Source organism: Manis pentadactyla, chromosome 3, assembly GCF_030020395.1.
Source record: "Manis pentadactyla isolate mManPen7 chromosome 3, mManPen7.hap1, whole genome shotgun sequence".
Classification (NCBI taxonomy): Eukaryota; Metazoa; Chordata; class Mammalia; order Pholidota; family Manidae; genus Manis; species Manis pentadactyla.
In genome coordinates this window covers 201,253,345-201,273,225 of record NC_080021.1, presented here as the reverse complement: position 1 = coordinate 201,273,225, position 19,881 = coordinate 201,253,345, and the positions used below count along the sequence as shown (strand labels likewise).

Sequence of the window (19,881 nt, the reverse complement as noted above, 5' to 3'; positions counted from 1 at the left end):
ATAATAAAGGCCATCTATGATAAACCCACAGCCAACATTATATTGAACAGCAAGAAGCTGAAAGCATTTCCTCTGAGATCGGGAACCAGACAGGGATGCCCGCTCTCCCCACTGTTATTTAACATAGTACTGGAGGTCCTAGCCACGGCAATCAGACAAAACAAAGAAATACAAGGAATCCAGATTGGTAAAGAAGAAGTTAAACTGTCACTATTTGCAGATGACATGATACTGTACATAAAAAACCCTAAAGACTCCACCCCAAAACTACTAGAACTGATATTGGAATACAGCAAAGTTGCAGGATACAAAATCAACACACAGAAATCTGTGGCTTTCCTATACACTAACAATGAACCAACAGAAAGAGAAATCAGGAAAACAACTCCATTCACAATTGCATCAAAAAAAATAAAATACCTAGGAATAAACCTAACCAAAGAAGTGAAAGACTTATACTCTGAAAACTACAAGTCACTCTTAAGAGAAATTAAAGGGGACACTAACAGATGGAAACTCATCCCATGCTCGTGGCTAGGAATGAATATCGTCAAAATGGCCATCCTGCCCAAAGCAATATACAGATTTGATGCAATCCCTATGAAACTACCAGCAACATTCTTCAATGAACTGGAACAAATAATTCAAAAATTCATATGGAAACACCAAAGACCCCGAATAGCCAAAGCAATCCTGAGAAAGAAGAATAAAGTAGGGGGGATCTCACTCCCCAACTTCAAGCTCTACTATAAAGCCATAGTAATCAAGACAATTTGGTACTGGCACAAGAGCAGAGCCACAGACCAATGGAACAGACTAGAGAATCCAGACATTAACCCAGACATATATGGTCAATTAATATTTGATAAAGGAGCCATGGACATACAATGGCGAAATGATAGTCTCTTCAACAGGTGGTGCTGGCAAAACTGGACAGCTACATGTAGGAGAATGAAACTGGACCATTGTCTAACCCCATATACAAAAGTAAACTGAAAATGGATCAAAGACCTGAATGTAAGCCATGAAACCATTAAACTCTTGGAAGAAAACATAGGCACAAACCTCTTAGACATAAACATGAGTGACCTCTTCTTGAACATATCTCCCCGGGCAAGGAAAACAACAGCAAAAATGAGTAAGTGGGACTATATTAAGCTGAAAAGCTTCTGTACAGCAAAAGACACCATCAATAGAACAAGAAGGATCCCTACAGTATGGGAGAATATATTTGAAAATGACACATCCGATAAAGGCTTGACGTCCAGAATATATAAGGAGCTCACACGCCTCAACAAACAAAAAACAAATAACCCAATTAAAAAATGGGCAGAGGAACTGAACAGACAGTTCTCCAAAAAAGAAATACAGATGGCCAACAGACACATGAAAAGATGCTCCACATCGCTAATTATCAGAGAAATGCAAATTAAAACTACAATGAGGTATCACCTCACACCAGTAAGGATGGGTGCCATCCAAAAGACAAACAACAACAAATGTTGGCGAGGCTGTGGAGAAAGGGGAACCCTCCTACACTGCTGGTGGGAATGTAAGTTAGTTCAACCATTGTGGAAAGCAGTATGGAGGTACATCAAAATGCTCAAAACAGACTTACCATTTGACCCAGGAATTCCACTCCTAGGAATTTACCCTAAGAACGCAGCAATCAAGTTTGAGAAAGACAGATGCACCCCTATGTTTATTGCAGCACTATTTACAATAGCCAAGAATTGGAAGCAACCTAAATGTCCATCAATAGATGAATGGATAAAGAAGATGTGGTACATATACACAATGGAATACTACTCAGCCATAAGAAAAGGGCAAATCCAATCATTTGCAGCAACATGGATGGAGCTGGAGGGTATTATGCTCAGTGAAACAAGCCAAGCGGAGAAAGAGAAATACCAAATGATTTCACTTATCTGTGGAATATAAGAACAAAGGAAAAACTGAAGGAACAAAACAGCAGCAGAATCACAGAACTCAAGAATGGACTAACAGGTACCAAAGGGAAAGGGACTGGGGAGGATGGGTGGGTAGGGAGGGATAAGGGGGGGAGAAGTAGGGGTGTATTAAGATTAACATGCATGGGGGGGTAGGAGAAAAGGGAGGGCTATACAACACAGAGAAGGCAAGTAGTGATTCTACAACATTTTGCTATGCTGATGGACAGTGACTGTAAAGGGGTTTATAGGGGAGACCTGGTATAGGGGAGAGCCTAGTAAACATAATATTCGTCATGTAAGTGTAGATTAGTGATACCAAAAACAAAGCAAAAAAAAAAAGGGCAGTTCCTGTGTGGTAACCTCCAACGACTTCTACACAATGGTATAAAGGGCATATAAAAGTGTAGGCAAAGGGTCTGTTTGTGTTTATACAGAGGATCAAAGCCTAATTGGGCTACCCCGAAAATGAACTAAGATACGATATGAAAAAGAACTTCCAACATCTGCACTCTCTGGAAGACTCATGCCAGAAGATGATCATCAAAAAACCCCAACAAAGATCCACGCACTGCTACAGCTGTAGATGCACTCATCCCACCAGTTCCTGGACTTGCCATGGGAATGAGGAAGGAGATATCTAAGCTGACCTGTGCATACAGTAAAACAACAAATTTGACTGGATCTATACTGTTGGAACTCAACCAAGAATTTGGAGAAGTGCAAATTGTAGCACTCCAAAATCTTACAACTACAGACTATTTACTGTTAAAAGAACATATGGCATATGAACAGTCCCCAGGAATGGGTTGTTTTAATTTGTCTGATTTCTCTCAGACTGTTCAAGTTCAGTTGGACAATATCCACCATATCATAGATAAGTTTTCACAAATGCCTAAGGTGTCTAACTGGTTTTCTTGGTTTCACTGGAGATGGCTGGTAATTACAGATATGCTTTGGTTATGTAACTATACTCCTATTATGTTAATGTGTGTGCGCAATTTAAGTAGTAGCTTAAAACCTATACATGCTGAAGTTACTCTACAAGAAGATATGTCAAAGAAATAATCAATCTTCCCATGTTTTCTGCCACCTGCTACTTCTATAGCTTTTCTTCTTCCTTCCTAATTACAACCCTTAAATAGAATTCGTGCCTCATATCAAATTTACCGAGTATCATAATTCTTCCAAGTGGTAAAGATACCTCAAGACAAATGCTGGGCATAGAAGCCACAGGGCATAAATATGCAAAGAAGTAAAAAGCTAACCTTTTCAAACAATAAGGCTTCCCTCTCACTTACCAACTTCACCTTTCCCTGTATGGCCCCGGAAGATGACTGGTTAGCCAGAGACGGGTAAGATTCCTCAAGGGAGGAACAACCTAAGACAGGCACAGTCGCAGGGGGGCCATCAGGTGAGAAATTGGGGATCAACAGAGGTGAGGCTTAGAACCTCACCCCCCCTGTTCTGAGAGAAATCTTCTGCATACGTGGATGTTTTATTGCCCTTGTCTAGCTTGGATTAACACATAGTCTACAGGCACACACCTGATCATCTACATTTGCTCTCTTACAACACTAAACTATGTTTTCTACCTTTATCTTGTATCTACCTACCACTTCAGCATTTTATTAAAAATCATAATAATAAAGAGAGAAATGTGGTATCCACATATAAATCAAGTATAAAAACCAAAAGAGTATTCATATTTGAACTGACTGTTTAGAGTTCATAATGCATGAGCAAAACCGAAAGTTTCTGTGATGACTGCCCTTGTACTGTTCACTATGTAACTTATTCATTATGTAAGAATTTGTTCTCCATGTAAGAACTTGTTTGTTATGCCTCAGAAGATTGGAGACTGACAAAAATTAGGCTTGGGGTGGATTAATGATTGTGCATTGAGCATTGACTCCCCTATACAGAATTTTATTGTCGTTAACAACCATTTGATCAATAAATATGAGAGATGCCCTCACAAAAAAAAAAAAAAAAGGACAGACTTCCAATGGTAAAATAAATAAGTAACCGGGATGTAATGTATAGCATAAGGAAAATAGTCAAGATATTGTAACAGCCTGCTAGGGTGATAGCTGGAACCTAGAATTATGTATATAAATGTTTTACCACTGTGTTGTACACTTGAAACTAATGTAATGTAATACTGTGCGTCAACTACCCTTCAATAATAAATAATTATTTAAAAAAAAAAAAATGACCTTAGTTTACAAAACTAGCTGGATATTTGAGCTCTTTCTTATCTTTTGCTACTAAAAATAATATTGCAATGAATACCTTTGTACACACATCATTTAGCACATGTCTATTTATTTTGTCAACAAATATTTGTGTACCTATCCCATGCTAGGCTTTGTTCATGCACTGAAATTACAAAAATAAGCAAATTAGATAGAGCCCCTGCCATCAAGTTGCTTACAGCACAGTGTAGGAGATACACATGTCTGATGGTAAATCAGAGCTCTTCTAAGGCACTTGATCTCAACCTTGGCTGCACATTAGAATTACCTGGAAAAACCTTTTTAAAAAAAAATACTGGTCCCTGGGCCATCCCAGATTCCTTACATCCAAGTTTTCTGAAGGGGGATCCAGGCATCAGGATTGTCTAAGAGGTCCTCAGATGATGTGAATGCTTAGCCAAGCCTGACAATCTTGTTCTAAAGACAGTACTCCTCCATTTTTAATGTGCATACAAATGACTTAGAGATCATGTCAACATGCAGATTCTGATTCAGTAGGTCTGGAATTAGGCCTGAGATTCTGCATTTCCAACAAACTCCTACTTGTTAGCAATGCCACTGGTCCACGGACCACAGTTTGAGTAGCAAGGTTCCACAACCAACAGGAGGAGGCAGCTGGACACACACAGAGAGGAGACAAGCTTAACAAACGTGGGCAAGCAAGAATTCACATGACATGCCAGGCAGCTCATGAATAAAATCATTTTGCAAGGACATAACTTCCTAGGAGAGGGTCAAAGAGGTAAATAAGTACCTGATCACAGAAGGCCAAACTCAGGACTTGGACCATTACTGTGGAGGCAATGTTAAGTTGCTACAGGTCTCAAAAGATGGGAATGACACATACAAGGCACTATTTTATGAAGGTGAATTCTGGCAGCGTTCAGAAGAGATTAGATGGGGGAGCAGGCAACTGACTGGGTGAATACAGGAAAACCAGACAGACACTCCTACATCTTCATTAGGATATTGATAATGACAATGGAAATGAAGAGAAGCAATAAAGAACTGTGAAGTTATATGCAGGAATAGGAGAGTTAAGAGGAGAAGCAAGGAAAGGTATGGTTTTAAAATACTTTCACACAGTGATCATAAGGCGCTAGAAACAAGAATCACAGAAACAGAGAAAGATGAATTTGAAGCTAGAAATGAAGAATTGGGAAACACTGAGCCCTAACACAGCAGTAAAGTCCATCCAGAGACGGTATATTAAGGATGAGTAGGAACCATGGCCGGGTGGGCTCACAGTTAGAGCTTAGGAGGAAAAAGAGGAGGGTCCAGAAGCAGAGACAGGCCAGGGGAGGACGAGGACAAGGAGAGAATCAATTCATCCAGTGAATATTTATTGAGCATATCCTATGTGCCAGGTATTGGGCTGGGGAATTTAGTAGTGAGCAGAAGAAGACCCTGATTTTAAAAAAGTGAAAAAGAAAAATTGAGGGGAGTTTGGTTAAGGTCATTAGTCAAGGAAAATGGCACTGAACCAGAGGCCTGGAAACCTGGGTCCTAACCTCAGCTCTGCCACCAGCTAGCTGGGTGGCCCTGGCCTGAGCCACAGTTTCCTCACGTGAAAGAAGAGGGTCTGGCGGTGGATGGTCTCCGAGGTCTCTGCAGCAGACTAGCAGCCACTGCAGACTTCTGCAGCAGTGAGCGGTCGGGGCTCGATGCTGAGGCCGGAGGAGGCAGATGGCGAGGCAGATGAAGCAGGGCACGCAGGCCACTCATCCGAGGAGCCTGGCAGTGACGGGGAGCGTGCACAGGCAGAAGCCAGCAAGCCTGAGGAAATTTCCCTAACAAGAGAGACTGGTACAGTGAGGAGGAAGAGACTGAAAAACCTGGAATCTGAGATGAGGGAAGAGATGCGGGCCAAGAGACAGTAGAGTTGGTTTCATTCCGCCTTGGCCTGATGACTGTGTCTTGTATAAGAAATGCAGTGCATACTACCTGATGCACGGGACACTCATACATGGCACTGGGGCTTTGCAAATGGATGCCAGCTCCCTAGCGGTGGTGGCAGTTTAGAGAGAGGGCGCTGAAGTCGGACAGACCCAAGTCCCAGTTCCAGCCCCACTCCCTTCTAGCTCTGTGACCGCAAACTAGTTCCTTCACCTCTCCAAGCCCACGTTTCCCCAGCTGTCATCCCTGGGTGAAGGTGAGGGTAACTGAGTGAGCATATGCAGGACACTGCCCACACCCTGATGGGGAGAAACCAGAACAAAGGGAAAAGAGAGCAGACCCAAGCCAAGGAAATGAAAAAGCAGTCCCAAGCATATGTTACACACGCTGGGCACACAGGAGACTACAGTGAGTTCTTCTAGAAACAGGGAATGCTAGAATGTTGACAGGAGATGGAGTATTCCAAGCAGGGGCCGCGGTCAGCCTAGACTCGAGAAGCAATCCCTGGGGACCCTGACCCATTACAAGCATACCCAGAGAACGACAGCAGTCCTGACCTAGAACATCGAGATGGGTAAGAGGTTATTTTAACAGGACCTGGAAACCAGTAACTCTAAAGGATACACTCCGTGCCAGGTTCACAGTGTGTGGCCTACACAACCACGAGGAACTCTGTTGTCCAAAGGATCTCAAACTGGGCTAATGCTCTCCTGTCACCATCTTGAAATTCTTAATTTTTTAACAGGGGGACAAGCATTTTAGTTTTGCACTGGGGGCCCACAAATTATGTAGCCAATCTTGGATATACGAGTAAAGAATGTATACTGCATTAACATATGCATAATAAAATCTGAGGGCTAAAAAGTAAAGAATTTCCAATTATCATCAGACCAGAAAACAGTCATTCAACTTCTTCCTGAATCCCCAACACTGACCATTCATTTAAAAGAAAAAGTAGCTGTTACCTATAAGGGGTAACCCAACACCTCCTTCAAGCATGCTTCACTCTACAATTTCTTTCACTGGAAGAAATCACCCTAATTACCCTCAAAGCATTCTGTATACATCCCTATTATCACGTTAAATTGCAATTATTCACTTGTACCTCCTCTGTCTCCCCTCCTGGACCTTGAGTGCCTAGCAGGTTATCTCATGCCTAGAAGTCATCTTGTTCATCTATGTATTCCCCAGGCATAGCACACAATAAGTCCATATAAAGCTTCAAGGGATGAACAAAGAGTCCAAGCGTCCTTCACAATTGCTAATTTAAGTCATGAAATAAACAAGATTTGCTTGACTGGACAGTGTGTTGAAAAGCTGCTATCCTGCATCTCCGCAGCATGGCTGCTGATACCAGCAGGACGACAGGCCCAGTTCCCCAGAACACACCTCTGCCCTAATTAAAGAGCCCTACAGAAGGTCTAGGCTCCCACTTTGGCAATAAAATAGCTATTCCACATTTATTTTTATTCTAATTACATTAAGACATTGTTTACCTGCAATATCTGAGACCCGACCTATCCCAGGCTAATGTTTGAAGTTACGTCTTACAAAGTACAAAGTACAAGAGAAGTCACTCAAACACTTTGAGAATAAATTCATCGTAGCATTCCAAGTATTAATATAGTTTATTGACTTTAGCAAGAAATCAACTTTAAAAGTATTTACATCCTCAATGGGAAAAGGAGTCTTTTCAGCAAGAGGTACTGGAAAACTGGACAGCCACATGCAAAAGAAAGAAGTTGGATCTTCATCTTACACCATATATAAAATTTAACTCAAAATGAATTAAAGACCTAAACCCCAAAACTATAAAACTCCAAGAAAATAGGGGAAAAGCTTCATGACATTGGGCTTAGCAGTGGATTTCTTAGATATGACACTAAAAACACAGGCAACAAAAAGCAAAAACCAACAAATGGGACTACATCAAACTTAGCTTTTGTGCAAAGGATACAATGGAATGGGAGAAAATATTTGCAAATCATATCTATGATAAGGGGTTAATATCCAGAATATCAAAAGAATTCCTACAATTCAACAAAAAAAATCAAGCAATCTGATATAGCAAAGGATTTAAGAGACATTTCTCTAAAGATGACATACAAATGGCCAAAAAGTACATGAAGATATTTAACATCACTAGCCACCAGAGAAATCCAAATAAAAACCACAATGAGACATAACCTCACATTCATTAGGATGGCCACTATCAGAAGAATAGAAAATAACACACATTGATGAGGATGTAGAGAAGTTGGAATCATATGCACTGTTAATGGGACTGTAGAATGGTACGGCCACTATGAAAAACAGTGTGAAAGTTCCTCAAAAAGTTAAAAATAGAACTATCATATGATCCAGCAAGCCTCCATCTGAGTTTATATATCCAAAAAAATTGAAAACAGGATCTCAAAGAGACATTTGCACACCCATGTCCACTGCAGCGTTATTCAAAAAAGCCAAGAGGTAGAAGCAACCTAAATGTCCATCAATAGACGAATGGATAAAGAATGGATACATACAATGGAATATTATTCAGTCTTTAAAAAGAAGAAAATGCCCTCACATGATACATGGGTGAATCTTGAGGACATTATTCTAAGTTAAATAAGCCAGTCACAAAAAGAAACAAATACTGTATGATTCTGCTTATATAAGGTATCTAAAGTAGAGGCATCAAATTCACAGCGATAGAAAGTAGAGTGGTGGTTACCAGGGGCTGAAGGTTGGGGGGGAAGGGGGAGTTGTTATTTGATGGGCACAGAGTTTTAGTTCTGCAAATTGAAAAATTCTGGAGATCTGTTTTACAATATGAATGTACTTAACACTACTGAACTGTATACCTAAAAATGGCTAAGATGGTTAAAAAAAATCAGGGTATTTACAACCATCTTATTGTACCTTCATGTCTTAAACTACCATCAAGCTCAAATGTCAAAATTATTGTAAAAAATTAAATTGTATCCAATGTCTTATTTATGAATCCAGTAATTTTTACATACAAAATGCACAATCTTTGTGTACAGCTTGATGCATTCTGACATGTATATATACTCATGTGACCATCACCCAGATCAAGATATCAAACATTCTCACTAACTTTTCTCCCTTCACCTGTTTCACCCACTCCCACCCATCTCCTCCCCTATGGCAACCACTAGTCTGTCCTCTATGAGTGTGTCTATCAATCTATTTTGGTTTGTTTGGCTGGTTGGTTTGTTTTAGACTCCACATATAAGTGAAATCACATATTTGCTTTTCTCTGACTTATTTCACTTAGCATAACACCCTCTAAGTCCATCCAAATTGTTGTAAATGACAAGATTTCATTCTTTCTTATGGCTGAGTAATATTCCATTATATATACATACCACACCTTTTTCTCCACTCACCTATCGATGGACATTTAGGTTGCTTTACCTTGGCTACTGTAAATAATGCTGCAATAAACAAAGGAATGCATATATATATATATTTTTTAAGTGTATCTGTTTAGGAAACAACCCAATGTCCATCAACTAATGAGTAAACAAAATGCTGCTTCTCCACAGAATGGAATATTATTCACCCATAAAAAGGAATGGAGTCCTGATGCATACAGCATAGACAAACCTTGAAAACATTTGGCTAAGTAAAAGAAGCCAGACACAAAAATTATATGATTTTTTATGAAATGTCCAAAACAGGTAAATCCATAGAAACAGAAAATAGATTAGTGGTCACCAGGGGTTCAAAGTAGGGAAAACAAAGAGTGTCTGCTAATGGGTATGAGGTGTCTTTTTGGGGTGATGAAGACATTCTGGAATTAGATCATGGTAACAGTTGTATAACCTTGTGAATATATTAAAACTACATTGTATGCTTTAAAAAGGTAGATTTTATAGTATATGTACTATATCTCAATTTTTCTTTTAAAAAGCCTATATGCCGTAGAAAACCTACAGTTTAATTTTTGACCTGTTTCTCCCAAAATTCCTGTTTTATTCTTGCCATCATCATTCAACCAGTCACTAAAGCCAGTGACCCAAGAGTCTTCCCTGTAATAATCTTTTCCTGTTTGCCCAGCACAGCTCATGCGGCTTCAGGAACCCTTCAGCTGGAAGGAGGGTGGCCTTCCTCTCTCAGACTCCTCCTTCAGCCATAGCTGATCCGCCCAGGTTGAACCTCTGGGCCACATTGGGCCAATCACAGTACCTCGGTCCCCGAGTCCAGGTGACTGTTCTCAGGATGGGCATGTGACCCAAGCCAGGTCTCCTTGAGATTTTTCCTCAGAAAGAGATTCACTCCCTCTCTGGAGGACGAGCCATGAAACATGAGCGACGGTGGCTGCCAGCTGCCACCTTTCCCTCCCACATGGACAAAGCTGGTCTGAGAGACTGAAACTGACCCTCAGTAGCATTCAGAACCCGGGTTCCACCTCACTCCTGTGGTTAAAGCGAGCCTGTCAATAGGTACACCTTTTTGCTTAAGTTAGTGTGAGCTGGATTTCTATCATTTGCAAACAAAACTCCTGACCAGTACACTCCCTGAATCCAGTGAGGCAAACCCTACTGACACTGCCCCCTCCAACCTTCTCTGCAACAGCCTTCTCCTGGGACTCCCTGGCTCCACCCACCCTCTCCCAGATAGGGGCCCGGTCTCAGTGACCTAACAAATATGGCCCTGCGCCTCTCCTGCTTGAAGTATGACTGCCCCTCAATCACCTGGGATAAAAGCCCTTACTGTTTGCCATTACAACAACGTGCCCACTACCTACCTTTCCAGCCCTATCACTCACCAACCCCCCTCACAGGCCATTTGTGCAAACTTGACACTGCCAAGCTTTAGCACATACTGGTTTTTCTGCTCTTCTTTCCCCTGTCCATTTGTAAAATGTAAAATCTATTTCTTCATCTCCTCTGTAAAAGCCACCATCTTCCTAAGCAGGGTCACTACTTCATGCCCTGTACCTTATTTTCGTAAGAACTGTAGTACAGGCTGCTGGTGCCCCACCAATATCCCCTCACCCTGACCAGTTCAGTGCCCACTGGCCTGGCCTGACTGCTTCCTCTGGCTGTTGAACCTGCTTTGCACACACATGAGGCAGGCTGGAGAGTGCTGGGGGAGGATGGCCCAACTCCCCACCCACGCAGTGCTCACTGCTGGCTGCCAAGGGTTGCTGATTGAGGACCCTGCTCCCTCACAGCAGCAGGAGGCGGGGGCGGGGCAGTGATCACAGAGCCTGTCCTATGCAGGTTCCCAGGCTATCCCAGCTGGGCTCAGTGGAACCTGGCTTGGTTCATGTACCTCCTCCTCCTGGTTGCCTTCCCTTCTGTCTCACTTCCCTTTGCCTCTCAAACTACTGGCAGTTAATCCTTTCTTAGTGTCTGCTTCTAAGCAGTAATACCTGGCATTTTCACGTATGGCAGACACTATTCCAAACACTCAATCTTCAGAACAGCCCTGTAAGATACTCCAAAATTTAGGTAGGGGTACCCTGAGAGGCATTACAAGTTTAAAACACTTGCCCAATGCCCCAAGGCTAGCAAATACATTTAGCATTTTTCATATTCTACTGTGATCATCTGTATATGTGTCTCTCTTCTTCACTGGAGAAAGAACTTCTCAAGGTTTTAAAAATCCTTTTTAAAAATCTTTCTCAATGTCCCCAGCATCTAGCATAGAGCCAGGCCTGTCACAGATGCTCAAGAGATACAGGTTTTGAAAAGTGCTGGCACTCTGCTACCCAAACATACTGCATGCTTTTCCCGCCTCTTCTCAAACAGGAGCCCTGAAACACCTTTTTCATATGCTCCTTGCCCTTGTCCACACTTCCCCCAACCTCCTTGCCCCCAGCCACACACAGAAGACAATAACTTCTGATCTCTGCTCTGGCAGCCAAAATGGGGAATGCCGTGGGGCAGCATACAACCCCTCTAACATCCAATAAACAAACCCAACTGCTCATACATGAATTACTGCACCTTTGCCAAGCTGTTATGTATATACTTATTTTAATACAGAACATCTGTCTTCCTCCCTGTAACCTCCAGGAACACTCATTTCCCTCCTATCCTGAATGCCTTCTGCAACCCTGCTTCTCCCCCAAGCTACTACCTGTACTACCACACTGTTAACAAACGCCACCTGATGGCCATATCCACTTGTCTAAATTCTGACCTCATCCTCTGCCATCTTCCATCCCCATCCCACTCTGCATCCATTGGGGCTGCGCATCTGTATAATAAAGAAGAGCTTCCTGAAGGCAGCACTTGTGCTAGGCCTTGAAGTTTGAGGGGGCTTTCAACAGAGGGGTTCAGATAACCTTTGCCCAGAACTTCTGACTTTGAACTGCACCCTAGTCATCCTTACACGCCCTGCTCATGCTTCCTTCCCCATCTGTGTTCCTCCCTCAATGAGGGCATCGGTCAGCATCAGTCTCCTAGACTAGAAAACTAGTCATCTTTACACACTCTAATCTTTCTTTTTCCAGGCAACAACTTCATCCTCGACCAGGCTAACACTCTGCTACTGCCACTCTTCCTGCCAGTCATCCCATCCCAAGCACTGATCACACATCCACCTGCTCAAAAACCGCCCAGGGCTGCTACTGCCTAAAAAATAAAAGCTAACCACTGCACCACAGCATTCTAAGCCACCTTCGGTCCCCTCCTGACCTGTCTCCCCACCTCCTCTCTCATCCCCAGCTCTAGACACTCAAAACCCACTCCTGACACAGGACCCAACTCAATCCAACTCCAGTGGGCACAGGTCTTCCCATCTCAGGAGCTTTGCTCAAGTTACTCCTTCTGCCTGTGATGTTCCCTCCCCCCGACACCCGAAAGCCTCCTCAGACTTCTAGGACCTGGAGAGAACACAACCCCTGCCACCTTAGCTCATGTGCAGACACACACCCCCGGGGGTGAGGCTGAGCCACAGGAACTCAGCGCCCCCCTCTCAGTGCCCCTAAAGTAAAACTCAACTTTCAAGTCATCTTAAGGTCAATCTATTGGTCAGTGTGTGTGTGTTAGCTTCAAGTGACAAGCCAAATAGAAAACTGTAAAGAAAAGAGAATCCATGACCTCATGTAAGCAGGAAAGCCGGGGAGCAGCACTGGCTTCAGGCGTGGCTGGCACATAAAGGACTCCAGGGGCCTCCAGGGCTCCCCTTCCTCTCCTGGCTCTCCCTTCCTCTCGGGCCTCATTCTCAAGCAGGCACTCCCCACAGCGCAGGAAACAAAGGTGCACGATCCAATAATCTTTCCCCCAGCATCCTTCCGAGCAAATCTCAGGGAGGACTGTTTGGCTCTGCGAGGGTCCCACGTCCACCAAGGAAGATATTGTGGCCAATGGAAGACACTGAGGAAGGACCAGCAGACAGGATGAGGCGAGAAGCCAGGGTGTTTCTCCTCCAGCCCAGTCCCTTCTCTGAGGAGTATCATTTGAATACCTAGTTCTAGCCATTCCTGAAGCCATTCTGAGAGCACCCCAGGCAGCAGCTGCTGCCTCACTGCCCTTGTTGAGCAGCCCTGCTGCGGTTCTAGCTCCCACAGAAGCTCCTAGATGCTAACATCCCCTCCTCCCATTGAGCCTCCAGCCCCGAGGGTGACGACAGCTTCCTGCTCTTGCTGCTCCCTGCATGACCTCACTATCCTCTGCTTGGCTTCTCATGTTTTCCAGCACCTGTGGAACTAATTCTGTGCAGTACAGCCTCTTAGCCTGAAATAGCTACAGTGGTTTTTATTCTCTGACTGGACCACTACTGATACAGAAACTGACAAAGGAAAAACATACAAAGATAAGATGGAGACTACAATATAAGGAGTAACAACCACCTCACACTGACTAAAGGCTCCCTCTAATGGACTGGGCACTACTCTGAGGATGAACCCACCGGATCTTCGTATCATCCCTGTGATGTAGGTATGTCTGTTCTGCCTTTTTACAGATAGGGAACTGAGGCTCAGAGAGGTTAAATAATCTGCTGTTACAAAGACTGTAATTGCCGGAGCTGGGATTCAGAGGCAGGCAAGCTGGATCCAGCGTGCACACTCCCAACACAAAGTGAAGAGTGTTTTGAAGAGGAGGGGACTCAACAGGATCAAGTGCTACCCACCAAGAGGTCAGGTACGATAAGGGCTGAGAAGCAACTGCAAGATGGAGCAATAAGGAAGTCACAAGGGACCCTGAACAGTGAGGTCAGAAAGCAGAGAGCAGCAGGCTGAGGAGGAAGCCAGAGGTTAAGAAGGAGAGGCAAGAGGAGCAGGCCTTTCTTTCAAAAAGTTTGGCTGTGAAGAGGCATCACAGAATAGGACATGAGATGGAGAAGAAACCATGACAGCAGAGTTTCCTTTACTCCCGCTTTGCTTCAGAAATGAGCAACCTGAGCATGTTCAAATAGTGACGCGGCATGAGCCAGCTGAGAGGGACAGAAGACACAAGAATGAGTCAGGATGACGGACGGGGCAGGATCTCCGCTGCTGCGAGGTCAAGGAAGCACGGACGGCTGGGGATCCAGACCATCTTGTGGTCTGGGGAAAGGTAGTTCTTTTATGGTGGCCTCTACCTGCTCCGAGGTAGAAGGCGAGGCTGTCAGCAGAACGGGAAGATGGAGTAGAGTGGCGGAGGGTGTGAGGAACAGAGAGCAGCTTCGGCTCAGCCAGGTGCAGAACGGGAGCCTCCGTGGAGAGGCGTGCCCCGCGCCATCGAGGCCGCAGCTGGGGGCGGAACCTGCGAGTTTACTTGCGCGGAGATTCTCAAAGTGCTGTCCCTCCGGAGGGGTAGGCAAAACACAGGAACAAATGGAATGACCCAGGGTGGGTGTAGAGGGGAGACCTGAGCAAAGGACAGTGGCAGGAGCAATGACCAGATGAGCCACAGCCTCTAAAGGAGGCAGGTGGATGCAAGCAGTCGGGGAACAGGTGTGGTCAGTTATTACTGACTGATGGGTAAGGCAAGAGAAGACAGTATCTGGTAGCATAATTTCAGCTCTAGATATTATAAATGTGAGGGTGTTGCCAAGGGAGAGGGCAGCTCAATTGAGAAAAAGGTGAAGGTGACTGGAGATAAGGTCAAGAAACTGAGAATCTTGGAGATTTGGACAAAGTCCCCTGAGATGAGGGCAAGATTTGAGAAGACACTAAGTTGGGGTCGAAAGATTTTAATGAGTTAAGAGTGAGAAGCAGGGAAGTTAGAAAATGGCAGGGAAGGAAACAGTAGTGGAAGGTCCGTAATGACACCTGTTGCTCTGCCTGCCCAACAGTCCTTCATATGAGCAGCAGCTCCTGGATTTTGCTTCGGAAACCCCCTCCTTCCTCTACAGGCACCAAGGGGGCTTCCAAAACACTGCTACTATTCTATGTCTTAATCGGGGCAGTATGAACATGAGCACTCACTTTATTATTCTTTAAATGGCATATACATCTTATACTTTATATATATATTTTGCACAGTTCAAACAAACATACAAAAACTTCCCTTCTCCCTCCTGCAAAGATAAGGACCTGGCCCAGGTCTGGGCAATCAGAGTTAGAAAGATTGGTTTCAGCACCTGACCCAATTAAGGCCCTTGAGACACCAGCCTGGAGCTTTTTCTGGATCAGGAAAGAGGTGCTCTCTTTCTGCTGAAGTTGTGGGGCTTGTTTGTAGAACATATCCTGTCACTAGCTTGAGAATAAAGCTAACACAGAAGAAAGAGCCAAGAGATGGAAAGTGACAGATTCCCAGTATTGTTTGAATACCTAGTTCCAGCCATTCCTGAAGCCAAAATACCTGGAGCTTTTCAATAACATAAGCCAGATACTTTCTTCTTCAGCCAGTTTGCATTCAGTTCATGTCCTTTTAACAAAAGAAATGCTCACTAAAATGTGCACAATGAGGGCAGAGGTCTTCAACCAATTGATCCATCTCAAGTTCCAAGAACAGTGCCTGGCTCATAGTTGGCCCTCAGATATTTGCTGAGCGGATGAATAAAATGACATGAGCTTCAAAGGAGCACAGCTTGCTTTGTAAAAGGCACAAGAGAGAGGCACTGCCCCCCACCTCCCGATCCCCAAGTAAGTGGCGTAAAGGAGAAAATGCCTCCGTTTTGAATACTTCATGAGAAGCAGTAATCTGAGGGCCAGAAAGCAAGTGGAATAGTTCAGTGAAGAGGTCGAGGATGTGGGAATGGGCTTGAGAGGCACACAGGATCTGGAGGCTGAGCTAGGGGAGAAGCAGCCCAGAGTGGCTCGCAGATTAAAGTAAGAGATGGGCCAAGTGGTTTACTTAAATTTTAGGTGGACATGAGGGATGTAGTGATAGGAGGCTTGAGGAGCTTAGCTGGCATCAAAAGAATCAGTCCTAGCAACCCTCGGTAGATAGAAAGGATTCTCCCAGTGCACCACGGTCTGGATTTTAGTAGTTAGTGGCTGAAAAGACCATCACATTTGATCACTTTCTCCTACTCGTGCATCCCAAAGGCTACTCAGCAGCGTCTGTTGGGCCGAGATGCAAGGCTTCCCTATTCATGGCAACATCCTAGGCCTACACAGAAAGCGACCCCTCTCTGTGTGCTGTGATAACCCTGCACTAGAAGCAGCCTGTCAAAACCTCATTCTCCAAGCCCAGAAATGACTCTGAATCAGGCATCTGGGATCACAACCCCATTGTCCAAAAAGGCAAGAAAACAGGCTACTTTTTAAAGACAGACCATAGCATTCAACTTTCCTACCTACCTCCAGTGACCCCCGTGCCTGGGCAAGAGAAAGCAGGGCAAAGGGAAGGCTTCCTTTCACTGCTTCTGACTCACCTCTGTTGCTTGCTAGCTTCTCTCTACAGAAATTTCTCCAGAGTTACTAGAACATATACACATGCCAAAGTTCAAGGAAAATGTTACTCCCAGTCAGAGAAAGGAATTACATTGCTTAGCCTCTAAGGAACAGTGGCTTACTATAAATCAGGCCCCTGGGAGTGATGTCATTTTGATGCTCTGTGCTGTAATGAGCCTTATTAAATATTTAATAATAATAATGCTTCTGGACTATATCTGTCACAGAACTGCCCCTGTAAAGGAAGCCAATAGCAATTAGACTTGGGCCTGACTTTCTGTCCACCAACAAGATCTTGGTGGTACAGGGCATATGTCTTCTCAGTACTTATTAGTAAAATGCCCACACTTCTATGTCAGGTCCCCTCTAAGAACGGATCATTAAGCAAATATTTAAAATAGCCATCTGTGGTAGCCAGCCTCCAAGATGGCCCCAATGATTGCTACCTCCTGAGAGTCATAGCCTTTTTCCATGTTGTACCAGAGTTGGTTTGTGTGATGAGCAGAATATGGCAGAGGTAATGTCACTTCCAAGATTAGATCATACAAGACTACAGCTTGAGTCTTGGGATCTCTTGGCCTCTTTGATCATCTGCTCTAGGGGAAATTAGTTGCCATGTCAAGCAGCCACACAGAGAGGAACTAAGGCCTACCAACAGCCAAGCAAGTGAGTTTGGAAAGGGATCATTCCCCAGTCCAGTCTTCAGATGACCGCAGCCCTATTCAACAGCTTGACTGAAACCTCATGAAAGAAAGACCTTTGTCAAAACCAACACCATGGACCCACAGACAGTACTGTCAGGTGCTAAATTTTGGAGTAAGTTGTTACACAGCAATAGCTAATTAATTCACTATCATACCCAGACCCAAGAGGGAAATCAGAAGGTTTACACTGGGTTCCTATCCTACATGCATGTAGGGGCAATTTCTCTGTGCATAAGAAAGCAACAAGTTATTTATTCAGTCATTCAATTACTTATTAAATGTCCAACATGGACAAAGTATTTCTAAGCAGCAGAAGCCTTCATATAATTTATAATTTATAAAGGTAAGTAATTACAAAGAGCCCACCAACACACCTCAGGCTGCTCAATGCATAGGTTTCATTAGCCTGTTAGGTTTTCCTGCCCCTAATGCTTTCACCCCCTTTACCCTCTGTTTGCTTTCACAAACCCTCTCTGCAAGGTTCATCCGGTACTCCTCTCGGGCTATTGTGAGTGCTAAGCATACTCATTTTTACTGACATGTGGTATAAGGGGGAAAGAAAAGCCCTGATTCCATTTAATATTGGTACAAGGAGTTAACTTGTGGAGTATTGTACTAGGTGTAGGGCATCCCGATCACAGGTGTTGAGAACAATTCTAATTTTTGCGAATTAGAGACTAAATAGCTACAGTAGCACTGATACAAGCACAGCTCAAATCCTGGTCACAGCAGAAAGGCTAAGGGGAAGAGGCCATCCCTTACCCCTTTATTGGACTCTGCCATCTCTCAAAGCAGGAGAATCACGCTGCTCTATGATAATCAGGTGCCTCCCTCTGCACAAAGAAGGTCAAAGGGCGAGCTTTCTTTTCCTCAACCACAAAATGAGTATCGGCCAAACCTGAACAATGCGGGAGGCCGTCAGAGGTGAGTGGAGTCCCAAAAAGAAAACCACAACGGGACTCTGCTCCCGCCGCCGGCGGGGGTCTGCTGTCAGGTGACTCCTCAGGGCTAAGGCAAACCTAAACAAAGCTCACTCCCCGCCTGACAGGAGGAGGGGCGATGACTCTGGCAGCACACCAAGGCTGCCCCGTCCTACCACGGAAAACCATTAGCTCTTGCTGCTTTGCAGACCCAGGAAGCTGGAGCAGCTACAAGTTACTCGGCAGCTCAGCCTTCAGGGATGCACCTGGAGGAACTTGGGACCCCATCCCAGGACACAGCAGCCGTGCAGAGCACCCCCACCTCCGGCCCCAACACGCTGGCAGGAACTCCTCCCCATCAGCTGTCACCGGTGCTCGCGACCAGTCACAGCCCGCAAGCCCGTGCCCTGTGGCTCTCCCCCTGGGGCTGGGACCCCGCGGGGGCGAAAGCGCGGAGACGCCTTTTCCGAAGGCTGCGCTGACGAGGACACGAACGTCCCCGGGAAGGGGCGCTTGGGTGGGCGCAGCACGGTGCCCAGGGGGAGCTCCGGATCCATCATCCCCCTCGGGAGCTAAATAAGCCTCTCAGCCCCGCGCGTCCCACCTTGTCGCCGAAGCTGCGGGTCATTAGCAGGTCCGGGCTCGGAGTGCTGTCGCCGCCCACGGCCTCCTCGCTGCTGGAGCCCGCCAACGGGTGCGGCATGTCAAGCAGGGAGTGGGGCCCCGAGGACGGCAGGGCCTTGGGGGGCCCTCCCGACATGGCGCGCCCCGCTCGGCACGCGCTGCCGCCGCTTCCTCCAGATGTCCGCTTCTGCGGGTCACCCCAGCGCCCGGGCCGAGGCCCCGCTCGGCCGCGGCTCGGTCGGAGGCCCGGCACCGGCCGGACTGGGAACCACCGCCGCCACTGCCTCCAGCCGGCTGGTCTCTGCCCGCGCTGGGCTGGGCTGCTCCGCGCCCGAGCCGGCCGCGGATCCGCTGGCACCTGGGCCGCGGCGCCCAGCCCGCCCCGCCACACCGCCCAGTTCGCTCGCGGCCCCGCCCCCGCGGCGCCTCGGCCGCCCAGGAGGGGGCGGGAGGCAGGGGAAGGGGCGGAGCGGCGAGCAGCTCCGCCCCGCCCGCCGGAAGTGCGCCCGGAGCCTGGGGCCGTTGGTCTCGTGGCGTCCACCCTCTTCCCCGAGGGGCCGCCCTGCGGGGGCTACGTGCTGCCGCCGAACAAATGTTAACGGACACCAGAGGGGGAAAAGGGTGTTGGAGGATCCTGTGCCTCTTTACCCGCCTTCCCTGGGGCGCCCGCGGGCGGCTACGCACGTGAGTCCGGATCTTCTGGCCTCTAACCCCGAACGGAAGGAATTACGAAGAACATGA

At 45.7% G+C, this 19,881-nt stretch overlaps 1 protein-coding gene across 4 annotated transcripts in view; it reads right to left on the bottom strand.

Annotated features, from left to right (window-relative positions):
• The window catches only part of SNX30 (sorting nexin family member 30), a 111,963-nt gene extending 92,455 nt beyond the window's left edge, over positions 1-19,508 (bottom strand). Inside the window, exon 1 of one of the 4 annotated variants that reach the window (XM_057498931.1) lies at positions 19,121-19,508. In XM_057498931.1, coding sequence (XP_057354914.1) covers positions 19,121-19,276 — 156 coding nt within the window. In that variant the 5' untranslated portion in view covers positions 19,277-19,508. The remainder of the gene's footprint in view (positions 1-19,120) is intronic. The other 3 variants (XM_036915631.2, XM_036915632.2, XM_057498930.1) reach the window with 3 other exon arrangements.
• Positions 19,509-19,881: the final 373 nt, after the last annotated feature.